This window comes from Colletotrichum orchidophilum, assembly GCF_001831195.1.
Source record: "Colletotrichum orchidophilum strain IMI 309357 chromosome Unknown Scaffold_24.1, whole genome shotgun sequence".
NCBI classification, from domain to species: domain Eukaryota; kingdom Fungi; phylum Ascomycota; class Sordariomycetes; order Glomerellales; family Glomerellaceae; genus Colletotrichum; species Colletotrichum orchidophilum.
This window is the reverse complement of record NW_019172980.1, coordinates 271059-296658: the sequence shown is the minus strand read 5'-3', so window position 1 is coordinate 296658 and position 25600 is coordinate 271059. Positions and strand designations below refer to the sequence as shown.

At 55.1% G+C, this 25600-nt stretch overlaps 9 protein-coding genes across 9 annotated transcripts; 7 read left to right on the top strand and 2 right to left on the bottom strand.

Annotated features, from left to right (window-relative positions):
* Positions 1 to 515: 515 nt before the first annotated feature.
* CORC01_03901 (MYND finger) lies at positions 516 to 3480 on the top strand (the record flags this gene model as incomplete). Its single annotated transcript, XM_022615550.1, has 4 exons — positions 516 to 965; positions 1036 to 2155; positions 2263 to 2515; positions 2586 to 3480. 4 exons carry the CDS (start codon positions 516 to 518, stop codon positions 3478 to 3480), a joined length of 2718 nt encoding a protein of 905 aa, XP_022477969.1.
* A 457-nt stretch (positions 3481 to 3937) lies between these two features.
* On the top strand, positions 3938 to 4933 carry CORC01_03900 (uncharacterized protein; the record flags this gene model as incomplete). The annotated part of the gene is made up of 1 exon (XM_022615549.1): positions 3938 to 4933. The coding sequence occupies one exon, from the start codon at positions 3938 to 3940 to the stop codon at positions 4931 to 4933; it is 996 nt and encodes a 331-aa protein (XP_022477968.1).
* An 868-nt stretch (positions 4934 to 5801) lies between these two features.
* Positions 5802 to 6565, top strand: CORC01_03899 (uncharacterized protein; the record flags this gene model as incomplete). The annotated part of the gene is made up of 3 exons (XM_022615548.1): positions 5802 to 6139; positions 6285 to 6449; positions 6511 to 6565. 3 exons carry the CDS (start codon positions 5802 to 5804, stop codon positions 6563 to 6565), a joined length of 558 nt encoding a protein of 185 aa, XP_022477967.1.
* A 631-nt stretch (positions 6566 to 7196) lies between these two features.
* CORC01_03898 (26S proteasome subunit P45 family protein) lies at positions 7197 to 8747 on the top strand (the record flags this gene model as incomplete). The annotated part of the gene is made up of 4 exons (XM_022615547.1): positions 7197 to 7507; positions 7573 to 7988; positions 8039 to 8673; positions 8727 to 8747. 4 exons carry the CDS (start codon positions 7197 to 7199, stop codon positions 8745 to 8747), a joined length of 1383 nt encoding a protein of 460 aa, XP_022477966.1.
* Positions 8748 to 13836: 5089 nt separating this feature from the next.
* On the top strand, positions 13837 to 14192 carry CORC01_03897 (fungal hydrophobin; the record flags this gene model as incomplete). The annotated part of the gene is made up of 2 exons (XM_022615546.1): positions 13837 to 14085; positions 14145 to 14192. The coding sequence occupies 2 exons, from the start codon at positions 13837 to 13839 to the stop codon at positions 14190 to 14192; spliced, it is 297 nt and encodes a 98-aa protein (XP_022477965.1).
* A 2956-nt stretch (positions 14193 to 17148) lies between these two features.
* CORC01_03896 (uncharacterized protein) lies at positions 17149 to 19059 on the top strand (the record flags this gene model as incomplete). The annotated part of the gene is made up of 6 exons (XM_022615545.1): positions 17149 to 17224; positions 17292 to 17654; positions 17713 to 17835; positions 17888 to 17946; positions 17999 to 18179; positions 18233 to 19059. 6 exons carry the CDS (start codon positions 17149 to 17151, stop codon positions 19057 to 19059), a joined length of 1629 nt encoding a protein of 542 aa, XP_022477964.1.
* A 692-nt stretch (positions 19060 to 19751) lies between these two features.
* Positions 19752 to 22295, bottom strand: CORC01_03895 (fungal tRNA ligase adenylyltransferase; the record flags this gene model as incomplete). Its single annotated transcript, XM_022615544.1, has 2 exons — positions 19752 to 20003; positions 20070 to 22295. The coding sequence occupies 2 exons, from the start codon at positions 22293 to 22295 to the stop codon at positions 19752 to 19754; spliced, it is 2478 nt and encodes an 825-aa protein (XP_022477963.1).
* Positions 22296 to 23196: 901 nt separating this feature from the next.
* On the top strand, positions 23197 to 23886 carry CORC01_03894 (ankyrin repeat protein; the record flags this gene model as incomplete). The annotated part of the gene is made up of 1 exon (XM_022615543.1): positions 23197 to 23886. One exon carries the CDS (start codon positions 23197 to 23199, stop codon positions 23884 to 23886), a length of 690 nt encoding a protein of 229 aa, XP_022477962.1.
* Positions 23887 to 23910: 24 nt separating this feature from the next.
* On the bottom strand, positions 23911 to 25260 carry CORC01_03893 (ribonuclease P 40kDa subunit; the record flags this gene model as incomplete). The annotated part of the gene is made up of 5 exons (XM_022615542.1): positions 23911 to 24407; positions 24469 to 24597; positions 24659 to 24823; positions 24889 to 25033; positions 25117 to 25260. 5 exons carry the CDS (start codon positions 25258 to 25260, stop codon positions 23911 to 23913), a joined length of 1080 nt encoding a protein of 359 aa, XP_022477961.1.
* Between the last annotated feature and the right edge of the window lie 340 nt (positions 25261 to 25600).

Sequence of the window (25600 nt, the reverse complement as noted above, 5' to 3'; positions counted from 1 at the left end):
CCTTCATTTGATTGCTTTGCATTGTGGAGTGTCAATATCACTATTTGTCTCTTTGTGGGTTGTCCTTCATCCAAAAATTCAACTCCTACCTTTGAATACGACAGAGATCCATACATGGCAAGAACCAAGAACACTTCAAGGAAGGATGTGACGGCGAGAGGAAGGTCTCCCTCCTTCCTACATTGATCTGGATGCTTCTGTAAGCACCTGCCTTTATGGATATGGGCCTGAGGTGCAGTTACCTGCATTACAGGATCAAGCCGTACCTTCCCTCAGCCGCGGGTCTCAGGGCATGGGATTTCTTCAAGAGGTGGGCCAGAAGGGCCTAGAAACAAAGTAGATACATCTTTTTGCTGAACACTCCAAACCAACCTTGACCTGAGACTAGCCTCTTTTATTTTTTTGAGGTTGCTGGAAAAGAGATTACCGAGACGTCGCAGTCCATTCATCACCACTACCACCCAGCGAGAACCTTCATTCGAGGTGAGGCAGAAGCCCAAGAGAAGAGTCTCAAGATGAGTACGGCCCGTCTCCAGGCGACACCTCTCGCCTCAAGCTCAGGTGCCGGCTCTGGTGCAGGAAGGAAGCAACCTGAATCTCTCTGCTACCAACTCGCTACCCCCGCCAACGGCCCTGAAGAAATGGCCGATCTTCTCGATCCCGTCGTCACCAAATCCAAGAAGAAGGAACCCGCCGGTGGTATCGTCGTCGTCACGATCCTCAACACCTCATCGAGTGGCTGTCTTTTCCCTCTGGCCTGCCTTGTTCATTTCTTCACCTCATTCATCCCTCGTCCCATCATCTCTTTCCTTCAGAGCGATTCTTGTCTCGAGAAAAGCGTCAAAGCCATCCTGATGGAGGCCGAGACGTCAGCGCAGGGTCTCTTCCAAGGCTTGAAGCACGGCTTCTACCCCTCGACCGGCCGGAACCATCTTCTTCGCCTCCTCAACGTGTCCGGTTCCTCGGTAAGCCATCTCTTGATATTCCTCCATCTCAACTTCTCATTATCTGTCAACCTAACAACTTTCATCTCAGTGCAAGAGGAACAAGAACACGCCGGATGCGGGTCGCAGAGGCCTCCCCGAGCTCGACTACATCCTCTTCCAGGAAGGTCTCCCCTCCTACTTCGAACGTACCGAGCGTTACGACATCTTGCCCGGCGACCCGGTTGATTACCTGTTCGCAGCTCTCCCCCTGATCGAGGAAGACGATGCAGGCTTCAAAGGACACGAAAAGTCCGCAGATTACGATCGCCGCTTCGCTCTCGCTGTCTGGCCGTATGCCAACTCCGATGTCGAGGAGATCATCGCCAAGTCCAAGGACAAGTGCGCCTCCGACTACTGGTGGGCCGCTCGTTTCGCCTTCTCCCTCTGGAATCGATCCGACCTGTCCATTCGGTGCGCCTTCACCCAGCTCCTTGGCGAGATTGCAGCGTCCCGCTACGTCGAGATGGATGAGAAGCCGCCCGCTATCAAGCCGAACCACAATCACAGCGCAGCCGATGTTTCCCCTTGTCCCGGCACGGCATATGTCCAGAAGCATAGGTGGTTGAAGTATACGCGCTGGGTTTATCGTGGAAGAAAGGACGAGGACGCGGACATCAAGCTCCGCCAGAACTCCAAGTGCGACTTAGGGGAGCTTCTGGGCAAGGACGAGTGTGTCGTCTGCGGTCACCGGCGCCAGGAGCCTCGCAGCAGTACAAAGAAGAAGCCCATGCTCTACTGCAGCGGCTGCTACGTCGAGTGGTTCCCTCATCTTCGCCGTAACTACTGCGGCCCACAGTGCCAGAAGAAGGACTGGAAGAAGCACTTTGCCGAATGCCAGCGTCGCAAACACTTTATCCGAGCCGTCTTCATTCTGAAAGGCATCGCGGAAAAGTTCATGGCCACGACCTTTTCCGGCCAGGCCGTTGATATCGCCCCCACCGAGCCGTGTGGCAATAAGAGCATCGACGTTGACCGCGCCGGCGTTCCGCGCACCACTATTACCCCAGCTGCGTACGCTGTTGGACCCTGGATCGGTGAGCAGGTGTTCCCTCTCGGCCAGTCGTTTTTGGCGGAAAAGAGCCAGGAGGACCGTGAGAGGGCGTTGGCTTGGGATGCTGGCGACAACATTTACTACCACCTACAGCTTGTCATTCGCCAAATCATCAGCCGTAAGTTTCGCTATTAGTCCTTCTGTCCCCAATCTGTCCTCAATTTGTCCCGATATTGTATCCATCCCACGAGATATACGATATCAGAAGCTAACCAAATATGACAGCGCTCTGCGATAATGTGGTCGAGATGCAAATGTTTGTGCGCAACGCAAACACCGTCACCTCCTTTGCCAGTGATCGCTGCCGCGAAGGCCCCATCATTCACACCTCCAAGGGCAAGGACCCTATGTTCTGGCCTCATCCTGTCCTCAACTGCCGGCTGAAGGGAAGTGATGATTTGTTCATTATCGATCTGCTCGGAGCTAAGTTCGGCTTTGCCGACGTCATTCTTCCGGGCGAGCCATGGGTCAAGGCTAGGTACTCACCCAAAATATATACTAGACACAATCCCCATAGCGAGGATGAAGCTGACTAGAAGATCTTATAGACTCGCTTACTGCGTCTCCTCGACGGTTCTGAAGAACATGAAACCTCACTGGTATCCCCGTGAGCAGGAGGGTCTTATATCTTGCCGTGATGAGGTTGCCTACCTTTGGAAGGAGTGCATCAAAACCTACATCAGCAGCAAGTGGCCGAACATTCAGGGACCCTTTGCCTTGTCGCACCTCAAAGAACAACTGTTTCGCGAAAGAACTCACAGCGTCATGCTTTACTCAGATGTCATCTTCAAGGAGGCCACCGACCGCATCCGCGACGAGGGCATTTACCGACAATTCCTGGTCCACGACCCAAACCCGTACTCTCACGAGTTCAGAATTGGCGTTACCGACTCTCAGGAAGAGTGCGACCTCTACAAGGAGATCTGGATGGACCGGCGCGCCTACGACATTATCATCAAGAACAAGCTGAGCGAGCAGAACCAGCTGCTACCCCCCGGTTCCGAGACCCTCCGCCTCACGGCGCTCTGGGTCGATCGTCTGAGAAAGTACGGTGAGAAGAACAGGTTCGACTCGGTCAAGCTCCTCGGCCCCTGCATTGCCAAGCATTACAACATTCGCGCCGCGCACTCGTCGGAGGAGGACCGTGAGGTTTCGACGGCATGGCTCATGCACCACGGCATCTCCAAAAGTGCTGCCGACAAGTTCTTTGAGCAGTGCAAGGCCATAGTCAGCGAATGCATAAACTCGGGTGCAACCACGCCCGAGCTGATGCTGGCTCAGATGGCTATGCCCGGCGGTTTCTCCGAGTACACCAAAAACATGTCGATGGAGGATGCCCGGGACTTTGCGTCGATCGGAGCATTCCTCAACTCGCACAACGCCATGAAGGCCATGTCACAGATGAAGACGGAGATTTTGAAGCGAGTCAATGACAGGGGTTAAGGGAGGTCGTTGAGTTGGAGTTATTGGACTGTGATCAAGCTGGTTTAATTGTTGTGCCTTGAGATTCAATCTCCATTAGGGAGAAGAGTGACATGGAATGGTTCCTGAGAAGCAGAGGAGACTTGAAAATAATAATAACCATTGAGCTCAGTGACTGAAAGAGGAAATGTTTACTCTGCCTTACAGCTCCCTGCTCTGAGAGTTGAATGCTGAAGCATCGTCGAATACCTGTCTGTGATTGGCCAATCTATTCTTGCCGTTGGTGTCGTGCACGGACCACATGAAATTTGTCCGACTGGCGATTGAAGCTCGGGAGCTCCATCAACTTTTTCCCATCACCAGGTGCACCCCATCACGCACGCAGGACAGACATCTGCTGCCATCCAGACACGTACGGCTACCCCGCAGACAATATCAAAGACTCTCCGTTGTTCTCAATACTAACGAGATCGCTAGGATGCCACCGAGGTTACCACAGCAGGCCGCGCGCGCCCTGCGCAGGCTGGCGATGCCCTCAACCCCCGTCACACGATCCTTCACCACGTCGACCGCTTTCCTCGCCGCCCCAGCCGCCTCGAGCCACCCGTCGCTCCGCCTCCCCGCCGACTACGTTCCGCCCACGAAGCCCCCCTCCGCCCGTCCCCCCGAAACCCGCAAGTCCCAGCTCATCAGAACCTACACCTCGCTCCTCCGCACCACGCCCCTGATCCTCTTCTTCCAGCACAGCAACCTGACGGCCGACGAGTGGTCCGCCGTCCGCCGCGAGCTCAACAACGCCCTCGTCGCCGCCACCCCCGCGGGTAGCGCGAGCCCCCTCGACGGCCGCGAGGTCCACCTCCAGGCCCTGCGCACGCGCATGTTCAACGTCGCGCTCAAGCTCGCCGAGTTCTACGACCCCGAGGTCGCCAAGGCCAAGGCCGGCACGCGGACGGGTCCCAGGGGTCCCCTGGTGCACGATCTGAGTATGGCGGCCTACGAGGCGATGAAGGACTTTGAGGTCCCCGAGGACTCGGCCTACGCGCAAATCTCCCCCCTCCTCTGCGGTCCCACGGCGGCGCTGGTCTTCCCTGCCGTCTCGCCCGCGCACCTGGCCGCCGCGCTGAAGGTGCTGGCGCCGAGCCCGCCGGGGTTCGCGGCACCCGCGAGGAAAAAGAACCCGGGGTACTACGAGCCGCTGTGCCAGAGCGCGCTGCAAAAGCTGCTGCTCGTCGGCGGGCGGGTCGAGGGCGATGTCTTTGACGTGGATGGCGTCAGGTGGGTTGGCGGTATCGAGGGCGGTCTCGATGGGCTCCGGGCGCAGCTTGTGCACATGCTCCAGAGCGCCGGGCTCGGTCTTACTGCGGCTCTCGAGGGCGGTAGCAAGAGCCTTTGGTTGGCGCTGGAGGGGCGGAGGACGCAGTTGGAGGATGAGGGAAAGCCTAAGGAGAGCGTGGAGGAGACGAAGAGCGAGTAAAAGATTGTGTGGGGATGTGTATGATAGTGCTGTAAAAGTCTGTATTATCACGGGATACGGATCTCTACTATAGAGCTAAACTATTTGTTCATGGCATTTGAAGTTGAGCAGTTCGTGGGTCGATGGATTTGGTCAGTGACTAGTCGTGAAGATTCAACGCCTCTCCTTCAAGCAAGTTATGCTGGATTGTTTTTCAAGTTTCAGTTAATATTTCTGAAATAATACTGAACAGGTCGAGGCTGTGTAAAGGAAGGGGATTTAGGTACGTCGAACGGCTTCAGCAAGCCTCCTCCGTCAGCAAACAGGTAAAGCAGGTTTAATTAAGTCATAGAATTGATCAAACAACTGCGCTTCGTTAAATTGGCAACTTCTCTGGGAATCTAGCCTTCGGGGCTAACAGCCTCTCAAGCTTCGTTTCAGCCGCCTCAATCTAAGAGTGAGTTGGATGAGAAATGGGAGGTTGAGGTGAGTTCGATTTTAGCGGGCCGGCACCTCCAAATGCGGGGCGGGAGCCACCAACAATGACCGCTGCAGGCGACCTGCATGAACACGCCGCCGGACCGGGAAAAGACCCCTAATTAAGCCTGGAGCGTGGGTTCCAGTTGTGCTACTGCTACCTCCGCGTAGTACCTGACGCCATGGCATTGCGCGTTTCTGAGCTCCCAAAGTTCCCAAGCTGACGTACTTCGGCCTCGACAGCTCATCATCCAGCGAACATCCCCACGACAACACGGCGCTCACCAGCATACAACTATCTCGAGAACCCCACAATCGCTAAAGGCAACAACGAAGCCTTCCTCCCTTGTCGTGCGAAACCCCGCGTTCCCTTCACGCCCCAAACCTCGACAGCACAACAGAAATACACACCATGGACTTTGCTCCCTACCAGTCCTCCCCGCCGGAGCGCGAACGAGCCCTCTCCCCGCCTCTGGCGTCGCCTCGCGCCTCGGCTGACATTCGAAGACCGTTCTCGCCGTATGGCCAGCCGTCGCCCCCACCTCTGCAACACCCGCAACCGCAGCGCGGCTGGCAGCCGAATCTGCCAGGATCCTACCCCACGGCGGACGCGCACCGGGAGGGCGTGAGTGAGTTTGACACGAGCTTGGGGATCAGGCTGGACTACGAGGCTGCGCTGGCGTACTTGGCGTTCCCGCCGCTGGGTGCGATATTATTGTTGATTGGGGAGCGGAACAGTGATTATGTGAGGTACGTGGGATCTTGTTGTGTTGGAGGGCATTGGGAGCGTCTGAGCTTTTGCAAGAACAAGACGGGTTTTTGCTACGAGCGAGGCACTTTGCCGGGCATTTGATACTCGACTCTAGTTTTACTACGGATCGCTGACAGCAAGCAGGTTTCACGCATGGCAGTCCGCACTGCTGTTCACGGCCGTCATGGTCTTCCACTTGGTGTTCCTCTCCTGGTCCAAATTCCTAAGCTGGTTCTTCTTCATTGGCGACCTGTTCGTCATGGTGTGGCTGGCGTTGAGGGCCTACCAAGACGCGGATACGCTAGATAGGTACGTTGGGGGCAGAGAATGCGTCCGTTGCTAGGGGCCATGCACTGACGACTAATACTAGGTTCGAGGTCCCCGTGCTTGGCGCGCTGGCAAGCCGAATTCTTGATGATGAATAATGTTACGACAAAGAAGCCTGGGAAATGACTATCTTGTAAGACGGCGAAGGGCGTGCCTTGATGACTATTGTGCATATCATATACCCTTTTTAATCTGTCGGAGAAGAGGCATCTTGAACTTGTCTGGGCTGGCTTTTCTGTCTTGGTAGATGTACCGCGTTTTCTGTTTGAAAAGATGAGAGAGTTTTGAAACCAAAAGTGCAATCAAATCTTACCAAGGTCCAAGGTTGAGAATTGAGACCATCAACCTACAATGTTCCGTGAGCATTCAGTAACACAGTACAGTGTTCAGGGCTGTGTTTAAACAGGATGGAACACTGTGACCGGATCCGGTCGGACTTTCCTCCTAGCGCTTTCCGGCCTGGCCACTGGACGCACAGGGCAACACCAGGCTGATTACGCGACTGTTGCTTGCCTTGAGGTCCAGCTCGAGCCTCACTGCCAGTACCTCACCCACGCAGCTCCGAAGCTGTCCCTTTCTGCTCCATCACAACCCACGACGACACACCGGCATCGAACCGAACCAACCTCATCACCAATCCCCTTCACGCTTTGACGATAGAAACGGCGAATTGTAACTTTGACGAACGCTTACATTTAATACCCTCCCCGTCCCACACACCCCGCCACCATGTCGACCCTTGAAGAGCTCGACGACCTCGATCGTCAGGACAAGAACGACAAGAGAGAGGATGGCGACAAGGATAAGAAGGACAAGAAGCCTTCTGCCGACGGTGATGCTGAAATGGAGGATGCCGAAAAGGAGGAAGACATCCTGGACGACGAGATCCTGAACCTCAGCACTCAGGACATCCAGACCCGCAAACGGCTGCTCGAGAACGACTCCAGAATCATGCGCAGCGAGCTGCAACGGCTGACGCATGAGAAGGCGACTATGGGGGAGAAGATCAAGGAGAACCTCGACAAGATTGCAAACAACCGGTATGCACCTCCCTTCCATCCGCCCAACAATGACGACACGGACAACTGACATACTTCACCCTTAGGCAATTACCTTACCTTGTGGGCAATGTCGTCGAACTTCTCGACCTCGACCCTACTGCCGAGTCATTGGAGGAGGGTGCCAACATCGACCTGGATGCCACCCGTGTGGGCAAGTCCGCAGTGATCAAGACATCCACAAGACAAACCATCTTCCTCCCGTTGATCGGCCTTGTCGACCCTACGACCTTGAAGCCTGGCGACCTTATTGGTGTCAACAAGGACTCTTATCTCATTCTCGATACGCTCCCGGCCGAGTATGACAGCAGAGTCAAGGCCATGGAGGTGGATGAGAAGCCGACAGAGAAGTACACGGACGTTGGTGGTCTCGACAAGCAGATCGAGGAGCTGGTCGAGGCCATTGTCTGGCCTATGAAGGAGGCGGAGCGGTTCAAGAAGATTGGCATCAAGGCGCCAAAGGGTATGTTCCGAACCCAGAGATTCTCACGGTGGGATACTGATGATGAACAGGTGCCCTGATGTACGGACCCCCCGGTACCGGAAAGACGCTGCTGGCTCGAGCCTGTGCAGCACAAACCGACGCTACATTCCTCAAGCTTGCAGGCCCCCAACTGGTTCAGATGTTCATTGGTGACGGTGCTAAGCTTGTGCGCGACTGCTTCGCCCTGGCCAAGGAGAAGGCCCCCGCGATTATCTTCATTGACGAGTTGGATGCCGTCGGTACAAAGCGTTTCGACAGCGAGAAGAGCGGTGACAGAGAAGTGCAGCGAACTATGCTGGAGCTCCTTAACCAGCTTGACGGGTTCGCATCAGACGACCGTATCAAGGTGCTGGCTGCTACCAACCGTGTGGACGTCCTGGATCCCGCGCTGCTTCGTTCAGGCCGTCTCGACCGAAAGATTGAGTTCCCCCTGCCGAACGAGGAGGCGCGTGCGCAGATTCTTAAGATTCACTCTCGCAAGATGAGGGTCGACCCCGCCGTCAACTGGGGTGAACTGGCCCGCAGCACGGATGAGTTTGGTGGTGCCATGCTCAAGGCCGTTTGCGTGGAGGCCGGCATGATTGCTCTGCGAATGGGCAAGAACAAGATCAGCCACGAGCACTACGTGGACGCCATTGCCGAGGTGCAGGCCAAGAAGAAGGACGTACGTGCTATTATCTGCTGCTCCGGGACTGCATGCATACTGACTCTTTCCAGACGGTTAACTTCTACGCTTAATCCATTCACATGTTGGGTGGTGCCGCTGGGTATCTGGGGTTATTGCTTCTGGCGGGAACGGGAATGCATAGAGGAGTCGAATGCGATAGACAACAACTTTGTACGATTACCACGGACACTCAAGCGGCTCTATAGGAATGGAAAGCAGGGTTGGCGTGATCCCAGCAAGCGGTCCAACAGTGTCCTGCTGATATTTACCGGGTCGGATAATGCCATCTGTGAATCCGATGTCTGAACATGGGGAAGTGAGGCCTCTTGCCAAGTGGCAAATTCACCGAGGGCCAGCAGTCATCCGTATTTGGATACGGTGAAGGAGGCGGCGAGATATCCTGACCTGAAGCTGACGATGGTTATCGAAGATCGGCGCGTAAGAAGCGAAGTGAGAATCAAACACGCGTTCAGCTATGTGACCTCCAAAAGATTGACAAGTTGTCAGGAACACTCGCGAGACACCGAATCTGGGGCTACTGCAGGTTGGAAAGACCATGTCTAGCTGAGGACGATCTCTTCTGCGAGGCCAGCACAGGGTTGAGTCGAGCAGGCATTCGGGATGGCTGTACGAATGCGCGCGTCCTGAGTTACAGCTCCTAGCAAGGCCATCGATCCGTTACGTCGTCGCCATCCGTTCATCCGTGCCTATCTCCCCACTTGGGATGAACGGCCAATGACGAGGGCCAATGGCAATTCACGGAGGGGATTTGAAGGGGGTTACAAGCACGGCCAAGGAGCCGAGCATCCCTAGCATTGCGTAGTAAGTTCCTATATCGCGTGGCGTTGTATACCTACCTTGCCTAAATCCCAAGTCTCTTCCGTGTGCCGTTCTCAGAGCATCATTGGCGGCATGGAAGCTGCGACTTTTGATTACTCTTTAGTTTCTGCCATTGACAGGCAGATAGGGACGTAGGTGAGAAGGATTTGAACAGCCTTGGGTGGTTGCCAGGCCTTGGTTCTCTCCGAAAAGAAGGCTGATCCTTGCCTGGTTTGGGGTCGCTTCGAGATTCGGGTGGTGGACAGGGGAGCTCAAGATGGAAATCAAGTCCTAGCGCGCTCCCTTTTTTGTGGCTTTTTTTTTTCTTCTTCTCCATCAAGCATTACACGGCATTTGTCACGACTGCAGATTCGCTGTGAAGGGTGACAGCTCAGAGCCTTGAGAAGTTGATGGTGAGAAGACGGGGTGACATCGTGGGAGGCGAGTTTGTCCTGCCCAGTGTTTTTTCCTTGATGTGTCCAAGTGGAAGTGGAAATTCACAACGCATGACGGTTGGGCTACCGGCACGCTGCCCTGCTCATGTTGAGTAGTACTGGTGTCATGCAGTCCGGCGCTGTCGATGCAGGTTCAGAGTTCTAGCATGCAGCTTCGGGACTTTTTTTTTTTTTTTCTGCCCTCCTTCGCTGGTGACTGCTGTTGTGCTCCAGCCTCTGGGTGTCATGGTCTCATGTTAATGACACCGTACCGTTGCGGCGTGGAGATGGGAGGAGGTGTTACCGAGAGTTCGGACCGTGGCCGGGGGTGTGGAGGGGAGGCGAGGCCGATGACGCCACCGCGGCTGAGGGGCGGAAACCAGGCGGAAGAGAGGAAGAAAGACAGAGGGAGTAAAGCTTATTCCCCTTTCCCCTTGCGCCTATTTTCACTACCTTCTTCGATGCATTGCGTGATGGCAAAAGTCTGCGGTTAGCCCTATGGGGTGAGACAACATTTCGGCCCCCCGATCTGGAGCGAGTTTAGGTAGGTAGCTATTGCGGCCGGCCCCATCTGCCGCCCGGGCTCCACGTCCGACTTCACGGCTACGTACCATGTCAAGTACCTACCCGTGCTACGTCAGGTACTAAGAGAAGAGGTCTGGCGGCTAAAGTTCCGTGGTTGATCGTCATAATCATGCACTCCTTCCCCGGTACGAGCTGAAATACGCTGTGTTGATCAGTACTTTGTCTTTCACAGCTTTTGTTCATTTCCAATTTCCTCATTTGATCTGCAAGAGGCTCAGGTCGGTCTATTGTTAGAACGCTTGACACGTTTTTGAGAGTCCTCTAAGCGGTCAAGATTGGCCATGGTCCAGCTGTCCAGGGGAGGACCAGTCTACCAGATGCAAGATGCAGCAAGTAGTCGTGGCGTCGATGCTGATCTTTCTGGCTTGAATGGGAGACCCGCTCAGCCACTGATTGTCCTGCCGTTGGACACGAGGGGATCGTCGACTGTTGGAGAGAGGGCAAAAAAAAAAAAAAAAAAAAAAAGGAGAATTGAGGCAAAGACAGTCTTGGTTGCCCAACTCCCAACGGTCAAGGCCGACAGCATACAAAGGTACCTTGGCCAGTCACTCACTAGTCACCGTTTGGCAGCTAGCATACGCCGAAATGACGCTCCTTTTCCCCCTTCCAGAGGACCAATCAAGGATGGAAGACTTCTTCCAGGGAGGGTGGCAGGGCGTGTACTTGAGTGGTGTGTATTGTGCGCGTGTGCCAAGTGTGCGTGGTATGAATACCGGCAGTTAAGATGCAGGGGAGCGGCACATATAGCTCCTCTCCTACCCTCCCTCCCTCCTCCTCCTCCTCCCCGCTTTCCTCCTAGTCATGGGCTCCCGTAGGCGCGGACCAACGACATGTCGGGACGTTTGTGGTTTTTCGTTTGGCTGTTTGTTAGTTCATTTGCTGGGGGGAACCCCAGTCGTGCCCGCGTCCCCTTCCTTGGCCATGATTTGATCAAGTCCTTATTTGCCTGCCGGTGCCGTGCCGAATATTCCATGCGGCTGTATTGCGATGAGGTCAGACCCGGTTGGGATCTAGCGCATTGGGGAACTTATGCTACCTTATCGGAGCCTCTTGGTCCTCTCGCCACCGCGACCCACGATAGACTGCTGCTGCGGCGACGATCCCTATTGTCCTCGGGTTTGGGAATGGGCAATGCAATGCAGTGCAGTGCGGTGCAATGTAGTATAAGGTGAGCTGAGGCGAGGCGAGGGGAGGTGAGACGAGGTAAGCCCGGATATTATCCCATCTATACTACCATCCTCGCCCCGATCGCCGCAACCCCAGCTCTCAATCCTGCCTTCATCCTCCACCATCACCATCTTGATCCCTACGAGGTACCTCAGCTCTCAGCCAATCTTGAAATCCTGTTCTGGCAGAACCTCCCAAATGAATAAATGCGGTTCAGGGACCACAAGCAGGCCAGCCTCCCCCGGACCGCGACTCGGAAAGAATTCACCGGCTTGGTCCGATCTGGGAAAAGAAGAGCGTAGTACTTGACGTAAGCGCGCCGCCGCAACGCCCATCTGGGCTGTCAAACTGCAGACAGACGAGGCAAGCAAGGAATAAAGTGTCCGTTTCTGGGGGAGGGAGCAGCTAGCTAGCGGTACCTACTGGCTGGGGTCCGCGGCCGTTTTCTGCCATGCGAGATTGGGGCTCATGCGTTGGTGTTTGCTAGTTTTGATTCTGGAAGAGTACCTCACTGCGAATGTCTGTGTGTATGGCTTGTAAGCCCCCATGTCTCTATTGTTCAAGATCACGCCCACACGCCCCGCCCCACCTTTTTTTCGTGTTTGTCTCTGCCATGTTCTGGAACGAGGCGCTGTCGTTGAGGTTTGGGCCCGGGGTTGGTTCTGCCACTGTCGTCAGTGTTAATCTGCTTACGCCTATGCTCTGGTAGTCCGCCCAAGAAGTCATGGGGCTTGGTAGCGATATCTCGTCGCGTCGTCATTGTCGGTTTGATGTTTGAACGCCATGTCACGCTGAGAGCATCAGAGGACTCATGTGTCAGACAGCGGTTCGGCCCATGTTGTCGGTCTATTACTATTATCCACATTCTTTTTCCACTCTCTCTCTCTCTATCTCACTCTCTGCGGACGTTTACACAGATTATTCCGGGGTAAGTGAAAAGAAAAGGGCATCATCTTGTTTCCTGTTCGAGGACCATTGTTCATGTAGAGTTCAGGTCGAATGGACCACCACCGTTAGGTTCTTGCATCCGAACCCGGCGTCAGAGCAACCGGGGGTTGCGGACAATTCACGGCGCTATGCAGATGCGGGTGGCATTATACATGCCTGTCCCGCAGACGACGCAGTCTCCATTGTCGCGGGCTTGGGATGGGATGTCCCCCGATGATGATTTGTGCCTGCGTCCCCCGGTGACCCCGACACCTCCAACTACGAACCCCCGTCATCCCAAGACTAAGGACCGATTGACGACCACGTCGATTTTTCCCCTACTCCCATGCTCCGGGAACTACCACTATTGTCCTTACGTTTGCTGAACGGCGGTTGGGTAGTCTTTTAGTCAGAGGCTCTACTGAGTCCGCTCTGTTGTCTTTTCGTCCACTTATACGATGAAGCCCACTTCCATTCTTCTTTTGCTGATGAATGGTGTGGGCAACGACAGCCTATCATGTGAAGAAGATGGTCATTTGCTCGCCAAGGTCACGGCTGAACGGCCGCAGCCGGCTGAGAGGTGTGTGTACTCGGAGTACATGTGGCAACCTTGAGGAGTCCCACTGGCGATTTCAGGTACCGATCCGAGTAGTCTCCTTAACACCTCCATCACTCTCAACAATAGGGGGCAGACTGCGACTAGAACCACCCAGCTACCTTGCAGGCCCTACACTCGGCTACCTCCCATGATCTGTCTCTTCACATTGTCGAGTCCTGGTCGAATATGAGATCGACAAAAGCCGTCTTCGTCACTCCACAACTGAAGAGGGGCAGGGGGGGGGGATATAGGTGTTCCCCGTCTAAGACGGTTGGAGCCATCACGATGTCACCCTATTCAGGGATTGGAACATTGGTGGTCTTCGAGCGCGGCGCGAGCGCTTCGTCTGCTTGGTAAACTTGGTCAGAGGGACATCATCATAGAGACGGGAGGCCTGTGACGAAGGTCAAGACGAACTTCTTGACTTGTCTTTCGAGGCTGTCTTCTCGCGGCTGAAATATCTATATAAGAAAGCACGTCAGTCCCCCGTTGACACCATTCTCCTTTCTACTCTTCAGCCCATCACTTCCAACAAGCCTCTTCTACAGCTTCACTAGTTTCTTACCTATTAAACCATCACACACTTTGCCCTAAAAAAATAAGACACCCGTCTCAACCAACACCGCCACAATGAGAGTCACCATCGCCCTCACCGCCCTCTTCGCCGGCGTCGCCCTCTCGGCCCCCGTCGAGGAGCGCCAGGCCGTCTACGTCCCCTGCTCCGGCCTCTACGGCACCTCGCAGTGCTGCGCGACGGACGTCCTGGGCGTCGCCGACCTCGACTGCGGCAACCCGCCCGAGGCCCCCACCTCGGCCGATGAGTTCAGCTCCATCTGCTCCGCCATCGGACAGCGCGCCCGCTGCTGCGTCCTGCCCCTTGTGAGTCCCCTTGCCTCGGAATCGGACATATTGCACATGATGCTAACAGACGACCACAGCTTGACCAGGGAATTCTCTGCAACACCCCCACTGGTGTCACCGACTAAAACGTCTCGTGTTGGGGGTTCATTCTTGAAGCCAGCGATGCTTCAAGGGTTGGTGTGCGAGCTTCTTGTGTGGGATGAAGCACCTTGTGCCTTGGGAGCTTTGTACGAGTTGGGGAGGATGTAACGGTACTCTTGATTCGACATATACGGGCAACAATTGTTATACATACTGGGATGGAAGGTGGGAGGAAGAAGGGGCGGGGGGGGGGGGGGTGTGTTGTTGTTTTTGTGGTTGGAAGAGATGGGTTGGAGGGGAAGAGGTTTTTGGATATTAGGAAACAATAATGTAGAGATAGATAATGATTGAAGGGTGAGAGGAGGGGGGGAAGGGGGGGGGGGGGGGGGGGGGGGGGGGTTGGTTCAGGGGCGGAAAAGGCTTGGAGTCTATGAGGGCTATGTAGGCTGTTCTCGCAACTTGTACAACAGCTATGTCTAGAGAAACGACTGTTTTGACTAAGTCTGTCAACCTTGCCTATGGTGAACGGGTTGAGACGGTCTTTGAGTGCATGGTTTGTGCAGGTGCGTTGAAGGCATCAACATTACAACATCAGAGCTTCACAGCAGAGTACAACCTCGCGATGGACGACTTACACACTTAGATGAGGGATGTATTAGAGTGAGTCTGATCTTTTCGGGAAGTTATGATTCAGCGATGTATCCTGCTCTGATGCTAAGTCAAAATGCTACCGCTTTTAACATAGAGCAACGCGAATAGCAAGAGTTCGTACCGTGTCATGAGGGGTCTAACAAGTACAAGGCAATAATATCACAGGATTTAAGTGCGCACTCTCAGCTGTATTAGTAGACTGCTGGAGGTTTCTCTCAATGCCTCATATTGAGGGTCAAGGTTTTGCAAAAACACGCTTCCTTACGGCAAACAGAACACTTAGCTAACATTTCGATCAGACGCATGATTCAAAGCGCAGGGCTCGAGATGGTCAAGTCACAGCGAAGAACACCACAATTTATGTCTCTTTGGCTAAGATCGAGCGGAGAAAGAGCAGCTGTTTTTGGGGGGTAATAAAAGAAAAAGAAAAAAAAAGAACCAACCACAGTCAGTCAGCAGTTGCATCGCAGCACCAGCAGGGAAGAGCAATGACGATGATGGACCGGTCCAGGCCCTCGTTCGGTCTAGCAGTCTCGGTGAGGCATGTGAGTTTGCGGTCGGGGGAGCATTGACCGCCAGCTGGCGGCCTGTTCCCCACACATCGGCCCCGTCCGTCCCATCACTCAAATGGAAGCAGGCACAACCACCTTGTTCTCTGGTGACTGCCAAGGATCACGATGAGGACGAGCTCGGTGGTGACGGGTGGTGGCGGTGCGGAGAAGTGGCTTATTTTTCCCTCTTCAATCTCCATTGTTGACTGCGGGGTTAGCTCAGAATGACATCACCGGAGCAATTGGTCCTAGAGCAGAGCCAGTGGGCGGGCAGGGAGTAAGACAGAGCTCGCAGCTTCCCGCTGGAGGTGAGAATGACATGGGAAGTGCACCTCAACTTTCCACCTGCCTCGGGTGCGTTAGGGTTCGGTCAAAATGTTGAGCTTCAACCCGTGGACTCGGTTACCAATACATGTAGAAATATAAAGCCATCTCGAGTCTTTAATCCAAGACGACAATTCAAATATCTCAGTCTGACGGCATGAATGGAATTAAGGTCTCCCCCGTTTTTCCCATCAAAAAAATGGTTTCACCGTCCTGGCTCCAAACTGACCTGCAACCTTAATGTTCAGCGCTATGCACGTTGCAGAGGGTACGTACCGTGCCGCACGAAGGCTCAACCACCCGGACACCGCAGCAAACCCGCACCGCGTAGGTACCTAGTCGGAAATCCACTAGACAGGGGTGGTAGCTACGTCATGCTGAACAGAGATGAGCTTCACGGAGCTCTCTGAATGGCTGACGAGGGCAGAGAGCTTTTGTTGTTGCCCTTTCCCGCATCGTCTCTGAAGCACATCATCGTGGCATGTGGCCTGTCCCGGCCGGTGCCATTGCATTGAATTGACGTGACCAGCTTCATGGCTATTGTTGCTGCCCCGATTGCTTCCTACCAAGTGGTAGCTGGGCATCCCTCTCCCTCTCTCAAATTGATTCTCAGTTGCCTGACAGTTACCTGAGGGAGCTTGGGCGCGCCAACGAGTGTGTGCGTCCTTCTCTTTGTTTTATAAGAATGTCTCAACTTCTGACCCGGCTACCTACCTAGGTACTACAAACACTATGAACAGAGAGCCAGGAAATGAGAGAAAGATGAGGCAGGTGCAATCAAATCAAATCGAAGCAGGGGCGGAGCTCCTCGTCACTCCTTCGACTGCAAGCCAGGCAGGTGCGACTATCTTATAAGGTAATGTACAGCAATGCACCTTACCCAGGAAAGCACCTCAGGCAAGAGGCAAAGTACGTATGTATGTACGTACAAGCGTCCGCTCCTTCCTCCACGGCCTCGAATGTCACGGCCACCTCAGCAACCAGATGGGATGCACCTAAATGCAGCCACAATTTCCCCCCAAGTGCACTGCAGTGACGTGATGGATTCCTGCCGTGAATTGGATCATCCAATCCGTGGACCATTGGGTGACGATTGCGCTTAACGCTTGACGCTTGCCTACCTTGGGTTGACCCAAGGCCCCTTCTCTGTCCGCCTCTCCTCCCTGTCGTCAACTTGCCCGCCTAGGTATTGCCTGCACCTCCACGCCACATCCATCTTCCCCAGGGCGTACACTTTGCCTCCCAATCTTCCCTGCACACACACACGCAGCTTGCCATCCCGCCTCCCATCGACACAACAAAAACCACCTACACCCTTGGCAACCTCTTCCCCGAAGTTTACTCGTTTGTTTCTTCCTCTCTACATCAAAGCTCTGTGATTTCTCCATCTTCTCAGCTCTTTCCAGACCTCTTTATTTTCCGTGATACCCCCATCTCTGGCTCTTCATTGCAAGACTGATCGCAAACCACCATCATGCGTTTCCTCCCCGCCGTCCTGACGGCTCTGGCTGCCCAGGGCGTCATCGCGAGCTCTTGGTTCTCCAAGGCCGGTACGTCATATTTGACTTTTATACGCTCTTGAGTTGAGTGTCACAAAACTTACAACGTTACCCGCAGCCTACAACAAGTGGCACGAGACGGAGCTTGAGCGCTGGCTCTCCGACCACGATATTCCCTATCCTACCCCCGCCGACCGCAAGGATCTCGAGAAGCTGATTGAGAACAACTGGAACGACTACGTCGTCTCCCCTTACAACTTGTGGGACACCGACCGTCTTCAGACCTACTTGAAAGCCAAGGGTCTCGAGACAGAGGGCGCCGCCAAAGCCAACAAGGAGTCTCTCGTCTCTCAGGTTCAGAGCTCTTGGTATGAGACGGGCGACCAGGCTCAGAACGCCTACCTCAACGTCAAGGACTGGATCTTGGACAGCTGGACCGACAGCCAGCTCAAGGCCTTTGCCGACAAGCACGGTATTCCCGGTATGTCCACGCGCCGCAATCTTGGTACCACAAGTAAATGAGACTGACATCATTCTAGTCCCCCAACCCCGCAACCGTGACAGCATCCTCCAGAAGGCCCGCGCCAACTATGAGACCATTGCCCAAAAGGCTGGCGAGACTGCCTCTTACCCTGGAAACTGGCTGTACGAAACCTGGTCCGGTATGTTTCAACATCATCTTTCTTGTCGATGCAGAGCTAACCATCCTTTCAGAGTCTGACTTCAAGGAGTGGCTCGATACTCATGGATTCCCTGCCCCTCAGATTACCAACGTAAGTGCAGTGAAGAGCCCTGTGCAATGCGCATGCGCTAACTCCTACACAGCGTGACAAGTTGATTGCCTCTGTTCGCCGCAACTCCCGTCTTGCCTCTCTCAAGGCTCAGGAGCAGGCTGCCAGCGCTTCCGCTTCCGCCCAGAAGGCCTACGCCACTCTCACTGACCTGGTCATTGACGCCTGGAGCGAGTCCCAGCTCAAGGAGTTTGCTGACAAGAACGGCATTCCTGGTAGGAAACTCATGCTACCCAATACTCGGTGCCCCACCACTAATAATCTGTAGTTCCCCAGGGTACCAAGGCCAACGAGCTGAGGGCTCTTGTACGCAAGCACCGTGCTGACTTCCTCAACCCCAACATTGCCGGCAAGGCCTCCAACGCTTTCGGTGCTGCTACCTCCAACGTCAACCAGGCAGCCGCAAAGGCTACCGATGCCATCTCCAATGCCGCTACCGAGGCCTTCAACGAGGCTGTTGGTACTTGGTCTGAGAGCCGTCTTAAGGGTTACCTCGACTCTCGCGGTGTTCCCGTCCCCCAAGGATCCAAGACAGATGAGCTCCGTGCTCTTGTTCGCAAGAACCAGCACAAGGCCGCCACCGGCTGGAGCGCCTGGACTTATGATGACCTTTCCACCGAGAATCTTCGCAAGTACCTTTCTTCCAGCACTGACGCTGCTATCAAGAATGTTGCCGACAAGAAGGACGCTACCCGAGACGAGCTTGTGAACGCTGCTCAGTCTGCTTACAGCTCTGCCTCCTCTGCCGGCGGTACCTCGTACGCCTCCGTCACCAGCTACCTGTCTCAGGCCACCGACACGGTCAAGTCCAACTTCTTTGACACGTGGAGCGAGAGCGAGCTCAAGAGCTACCTCGACAGCTACGGTGTCAAGATTCCCCAGGGCTCCACCGTCAATGAGCTCCGCGCCTACGCTCGCAAGCAGTACACGTACTTCAAGTACGGTACCTCGACTCCTTCCGAGACTCTCTTCGCTAAGATTGCAGAGAATGCCAAGGACACCTGGAACTGGGTTTCCAACCAGATTGGTCTGGGAGCCGATGCTGCTCAGAAGAAGGCCGCCGAGTCCAAGGACAAGATCAAGCAAGAGCTGTAAATGCACTTGACATGTTTTAATTGATACCCATCTCGTATGAGGATGGCATTGGTGACTCTTAGTCACGTTGATGACGGATGACAAAATTTGGTTTTCGGCTTGCTTTATCAATGATTTTGCTTTGGGAAATGGCTTGGTTCGGAGGGGATACCTTCAGGTTCCTGGGGTAGAATGGCAATCGATTTCGAATGCCTCGATCAAGCCTCTATGAGCATGGGCCAGGACTGTACACTATTCAATTAGGGATGAGCCATGAGATTAATCATTCAGAGCACTGGAACTGGCAAGATTGTGATTTTGGCTACCTGAACTACTCACCATGCCAATGCCCTTGTTAACTTCATTCGTCCTTTCGTTTTTGCGTCCCTCGCTCTCTCTCTCTCTCTCTCTGAACGTGATGAATAGCGCATATTGATTGATGAACCATCACACGATGCATCCCACCTTGCTAAGATAACTCTGCCAAAGTGACTACCAAGGGCCACTGGTCTCAATAATGATTATCCACGATATAGACCTTGGCTAGTGCCCAAAACTAACACTTTTGGTATTTGAAAGGAACAACAACAACCCCCAACCCCCAAACCCCCCTTTTCCGAGATTCCCTTCTACCGAAAATGCAATTCGTATCCCATACCACCACGCAGCCATGAGCTCAACAAAGGCAGCGTTTGCCGCGGTCCACCCCCTCCCTATCTTGAGAGAACGCCCTGGACGGTCCCCTCCAGGCTGGGCTTGTTATCAAAGACCACTTCTTCGATACCCGTGTCGCCGCCGGTGCCCTTCTCCAACCAGCGTGCGAGGAGGTCGTTGCTCTCCTTTGGTTTCACGGCGTCGTCGCGGGTGCCGACTGTGATGTGGGCGACGTTGTTTGTGCACTTCCACTGGCCGGTGGGATCGACCAGCCGGACGACTATCGCCATGACGCGGTCGTCAAAGACCACCTATAACAAAAATGTTAATGGATGAAAAAGGAAAACCAGATCAAGGACGAAAAGTGCTTTGCTTACCCGCTCGAGCTCGACGGAGCACTCGCCCAGGGGGCGGATGCTGGCCTGGTCCTGTGTGCCGTTCGCCTTTTCCGCCTCGGCGTGGAGGGCCAGGTACTTTTCCCATAGCGCCGGGTTGTCCTTTGAGCTGGCGCGGTGCATGAGCGTCACGTGGAACTTTGGCTGCACGCGGCGGGTCTGGTAGAGCTGCTTGTAGAAGCGGGAGGTGGAGGCGTCGACCTTGTTGAAGGCGCCGTCGAGGACGCCGCGGACCTCCTGGGACTGCACCTCGACGGACATGTATTCGAGGGGCTTCTTCTTCTTCGTCTTGGGCGCCTGCTGCTGGCCCTGGCCCTGCTTGTCCTTGCGGGGACCGCGGTCGGGGATGTTGTGCTTGAAGTCGGGTTTGTACTCGATAAAGGCGGACTCGATGGCCTTGTCGAGGCGGTCGGCGGAGGGGACCTCGGTGACGAGGTTCGGGTACATTCGGTGCAGCTCGGTGATGACCTTTTCGAGGTTCTCGCGGCTGCCGGCGGTGGGGTCGAGGTGGATGACATTGTCGAAGCCGTCGTCTGGCGGGGAGAAGGCGGAGAGGGGCTCGAAGCGGCTGATGAAGCCCTCCATGACGCCGAGGAACTTTGACGCGTCGGTGGCGGCGTGGATGGTCTGGTGGTTGTCACCGCGGGCGATGACGCGCTCCTGGGTGATGCGCCGGACCTCGTCCAGGTTGGAATCGTCGTGGTCAAAGTAGAGGGCGACGAGGCGGGCCGTCCGGTGCTGGACTTTTACGTCTGTGAGGATCTGTTTGCGCTCGTGCTTCTGGGCGTTGTTGCGGTCGGCGATGACGACGGGGTGGTCCTTTAGGAGGTCGAGGATGGCCTTTGTGAAACGAGGCGGCCGGCCCTTGCCTGCAATGTTGTCGTTCTGGACATGGCCCCAGTTGAAGAGGCGCTGGAGGGCGACGGCGATGGTGGTCTTGCCGCAGCCGATAGTCGCGATGGGGCACAGGATCACGTCCCTAGAGACATCGGCGTTGACGTTGCCGGGCTCGTCCTCGAGCTCCAGGTTGGCGGCGTCGGAGCCCTTCATGTTCTTGTAGGCGAGGAAGTCGTTGCGTAGGGCGATGATGCCGTGGTTCTGCTGGTAGAGCTTGGCGAGGTTGGGGTCGGCCTGGAGGCGTCGGCGGGCGTAGAGGAGGTACTCTTCGGTGATCTTGACGTGCTTCTTGTAGCGGGGCGCTTTCCCGGAGATCATGGATTTCGTGCACTCTCGCCACTGGCGGTACATCAGATAGGGTTCCTCGAACTTGTACTTGAAGAACCAGTCGCGGTAGGGGACCGATTCCGGGTTGTGACTCTCCTTGCAGCGGATGACGAAGCCCTCGACGTCGCGGTCGCCGTAGGCGCCCGTCTCTGCCACCTCCTCGAGGAAGGACTTGACCTCGTTGACGTCGTTCATGACGATCAAGCCCACCTGCTTGAAACCCCAGTCGTTGCCGAAGCTCTGAACAAGGGCGCTGGGGTAGGTCGCGAACTCGGGGAGGTTCAGGTTGATGCCGTGGATGTAGAGGCCCGCCTTATCTGGGCCGTACTCGAGGATGTGCTCCTCAAAGGAGTCGTCGCAGAGCTCGGCCACGGCGGTGGCATTCCGGCGCCGCAGTTCCCTGGCCAAGTCTTCCTTTGTCTTTCCCAGGGCAGCGAGCTGCTGCTCAATCATGCGCTCTCCGGCAGTAGCATGGCTAAGCTCGGCATCGGCCCTCTCACCCGTCGAGTGCTTGCTGCACACCAGCAGCGTCCCATCTTCCAAGCCGGAAATGAAGATGATGCAGCCGTTCTCCTTGAGGGTGAGTTCGTAGGGGCCCTTTGTCCTCGGAATGATGTTTTCCCACTTTGTCTCGTGAACCTCGCCGACGTTGAAGAACTTGTCGTAGCCGCGCGTCACAATCTCATGCTCGTTCTGGCGGTTCCTTGCGGTGAAGAGACCTCTGGCGTATGTAGGCAGGCCTCGCTTCTTGTAGTCCCATTCCTGCATCTTCCAGGAGTCGACAGCGACGCCATCCTGGGAGTTCTTGACGTCAAAGGACGTCTTCTTGCAGGAGAAGCCGCCGCCTTTTGACTTTGCAAACTTGTTGTAGGCCTTTGCGTCGTTGAGTGCGTGCACCATCTCCGAGACCTTTCCGGCGTCCTGCGGGACGTAGGGGACCTTGGGCATGAGTGCCTCGGCCGTGGCAGCGCTTGTCGTCGCCATTGCTGTGTTGAAGATGAGAGATTTGTTAAAGTTGAGGGGAGATGGTCTAGAAGCAAAGAAAAGTGCCCGTCGGGCTATGAACATGAGTAAAGACAGGATAAGCCACTTGAATTGTCCTTTTCTGGTCTGAGAGAAGACAAAGTTGTATGGAGATAATCTCACTTGACCGTCCGTCGTAGGAGGGTGAGATATCCGTTCGTTTTGTAGTAAGAGAGAACAGAGAAGTAAGACTAATCCCTGTCAGCCTTGGGACTGGAGCAAGGTGAACGATCAGGTACAGACCGCAGCAAACAGAGGTGAGTCACTATTACTGGCTCCTTTGGGGAGTGGATGAGGGAAAGTTCCAACTTGGTGTCTCGATCAAGCGGCCTCAGCTCAAGGTATGGGCGTGTAGCTACACCTTGAGGGGTGGGGCATGAAAGAGTAAGAGAGTGCGCGCGAGAGAGAAGCAGAGCCCTCAAGCTGTGCAAGTTGAACCCTTGGACGTCGGTAGTCACACCGGAGGCCAATCGACTTGTTGGAGAGAAATGGTGTGGTGGTTTGTGCCTGCCTGGTGTTGGTGTGCCTTGCGCTTTCCACATTGGGCGGTTACTTGGGCTGGGAGGAGCGCCACCAGCGTTGGATTCGGGGGCTTGGAGGGGCACAGTCCCAAAGTCCCAGGGCCTCCAACCCCCGGCTCTGCAGCTTACCTCATCTGAATTAGGAAAGCGGTAAGGCAATCTTGGAGGGGTTATGCGTCACGCCGGGAGCTCCCCTCGTATGGCAGAAAATTTCCAACAGCAACACGGCAACATTGTTGGACGAAAGAAAAAAAAAGTCCACCATTGAGTTTGGCCTCAAATTCTCGATCAAGAGTCGTCCCTGAAATCTTTCACAAGTTCACATCTTGACCAAACCAACCATGGCCCCCAATCCCTACCTCTTGGCTGCCGACAACCCAGATGCCCTGCTCACCCTCCTCCGCGAGAACCCCGCCATCGCCTCCGGCCAAGATGAGCACGGCTACTCCCTCGTCCACGCCGCCGCGAGCTACAACCACCTCGAACTCCTCCGCGCACTGATCCGCGAGTTCAACGTCAACGTCGACATCAAGGACGAAGACGAGGAGACTGCGCTCTTCGTCGTCGAGACCGTCGCCGCCGCCAAGTGCCTGGTCGAGGAGCTTGGCGCCGACATTAATGCCAAGGGCGCCGACGGCATCACTGCTAGCCAGAAGATCGAGGGCGAGGGAGACTACCCCGAGGTTGCCGAGTATCTGCAGGGTATTGAGACACAGAGAATTGCCTCTGCCGCCGCCGCTGCAGAAGCTGCCGCTCCTGCTTCCAACACCGATACTGCCGATACCGCCGCCCCACCCATTGATATGCCGCCCGTCCCCGAAGGTCTCGCCGTGACGCTCGGCACCATGGACCAAGCCGAAGAGGTCCCTGCCGAAGTCGACCCCGAGTTTAAGCGCCGGATAGAGCAGCTGGCCGAGAGGGAGGACTTTCACACTGCCGTGGGTCAGGCTGAGTTGCGCCGCCTCATCGAGGACGCCGTCCTTGGCCAGGAGCTTGGCGACGAGCGCAGTGTGCGTCAGAAGCAGGGCTAAAGAAAGAAAAAGCACTTTTGTTTTTTATTCATCACCTTTGATTTCCCAAAAGAGATAATGGCCTGGCGACTCGGGCGGCCGGAAGAAGGCTACTTCGGCGCTGTCGCCTGTCATGCCCTTTGCGAAGGACGTCGCGCTCAGTGAGAACCATGTCCGCGACGGTAGGGCGACGAGGGCGTTGATGAGGACGCTGCGCACCCAGTGCGAGGTGAAGAAGCCTTGCCATGAGATCTTGCACACCTCTGCGGATAAGGGCGTGTCCGAGTCCCCGGGGACTTGGTAGCGCGAAAGGTACGGGTCGATGTTGTCTCCCGCCACGACGCGGGGGCTCTGCAGACGGATCAGGGACAGCCACTCGTACGTCTCTGTTGCAAAGTCTTCAAGGCCGGGTCTGTCGCCGTTTTGGATAATGTCCAAGGGGATCGACAGTGGTGGTGTCTGTACCTGGAAGTCGGACGCGAGGGATGGCTCGCACGTGTATCTTGTTGGGGAATACTGGTCCAGGGGATCTGGTGAGGGTGCTGGGTAAATTCCATATCAGAGGGGAATACGAGACGAGATAGGCACGGCCAAAGGACTTACCAGTAGTCGCCGCGTTGCAAAATAACCACGTCACGGGCGTGTTGAGAACATTCCTGCATGCGTACACCAATCTATCGAACCCCTTTTTACCAGAAAACATTGACGGGTCTCGCAACTGATAGCTCACAACTTTGAGGAAGTTAGTCTCGCGACGTGGCGTGTCAGAGAATGGGAAGTTGGTCTTGCTTACTCCATCTCGGCTTCAATCCTCTCTTTCCCTTGACGCCGTGGGGTTTGCCGACCAGACCCGCGCGCTCGTACGCCTCCTTGTCGAGATACATGGTCAGGAGGCCCTCTCGAAGTGAAAAGACGTTTTCGACGGTTGTCCTGCCCTCGGAGAGCATGAGAATGTTGCCTGATGCAAAGTCAGTCTCTAATCTAGTTGCACACCCTCATGGGACTCTGTGGAGGGTAAGATACCTTTCTTGATGTACTCGTTGAAGAATGCACCGTCGAGAACCTGTCCGAGGGTCATGATGACGCGCTGGAAGGTCGGTGCCGGAGGCTCCTCGACGAGCTTCTGGCGGACCAGCTCTAAGCACTCTTGCGGTAGGACAAGGTCGACCTTTGCAACGTCAGTCAAAAGTCTTGGAAACAAAACATGATAACAAATGCTAAAACATGAAATTTATCTCCGGAAAAACGAACTTTGTAGTTGAATCCCTGGCTCAGGATAGGCGCCCACGGCTTCCCCTTTGTGGGCAGCTGCTTGGGCTCGACGTGAGGCATGGTGCCGTATGTGACGAAGCATTTTGGCGACTGATAGACGCTGGGCGTCGGGAATGAGAGCATTCTGATCGAATCCTGATCTGAGATGTTTCGGCTTGGCTGGGGTTTCGTTGACTTTGGGCGGCCCAATGACCCTTTTCGGGCGTGTTAGTTGCCGTGATAGTGAGTGAGTGACAGAGAGCTCAACCGTGGAATCGAGAATTGCATATTGGAGCTCGAGGCCTTATGCTTACGGTAGGCGTTGGTCGAGAAGCGCCAGGTTCCACTAGGGTGCATTTCGGAGCCACTGATTGGTTCTATGGGGCGTGTGCGCATCCAAGTGACTCTCAGCCCAGAAAATACCGTATTTCGAGTCAGCGGCAAGAAAGACGCTTCTTTTTAGCAGCACCAGAAAAGGAACTTT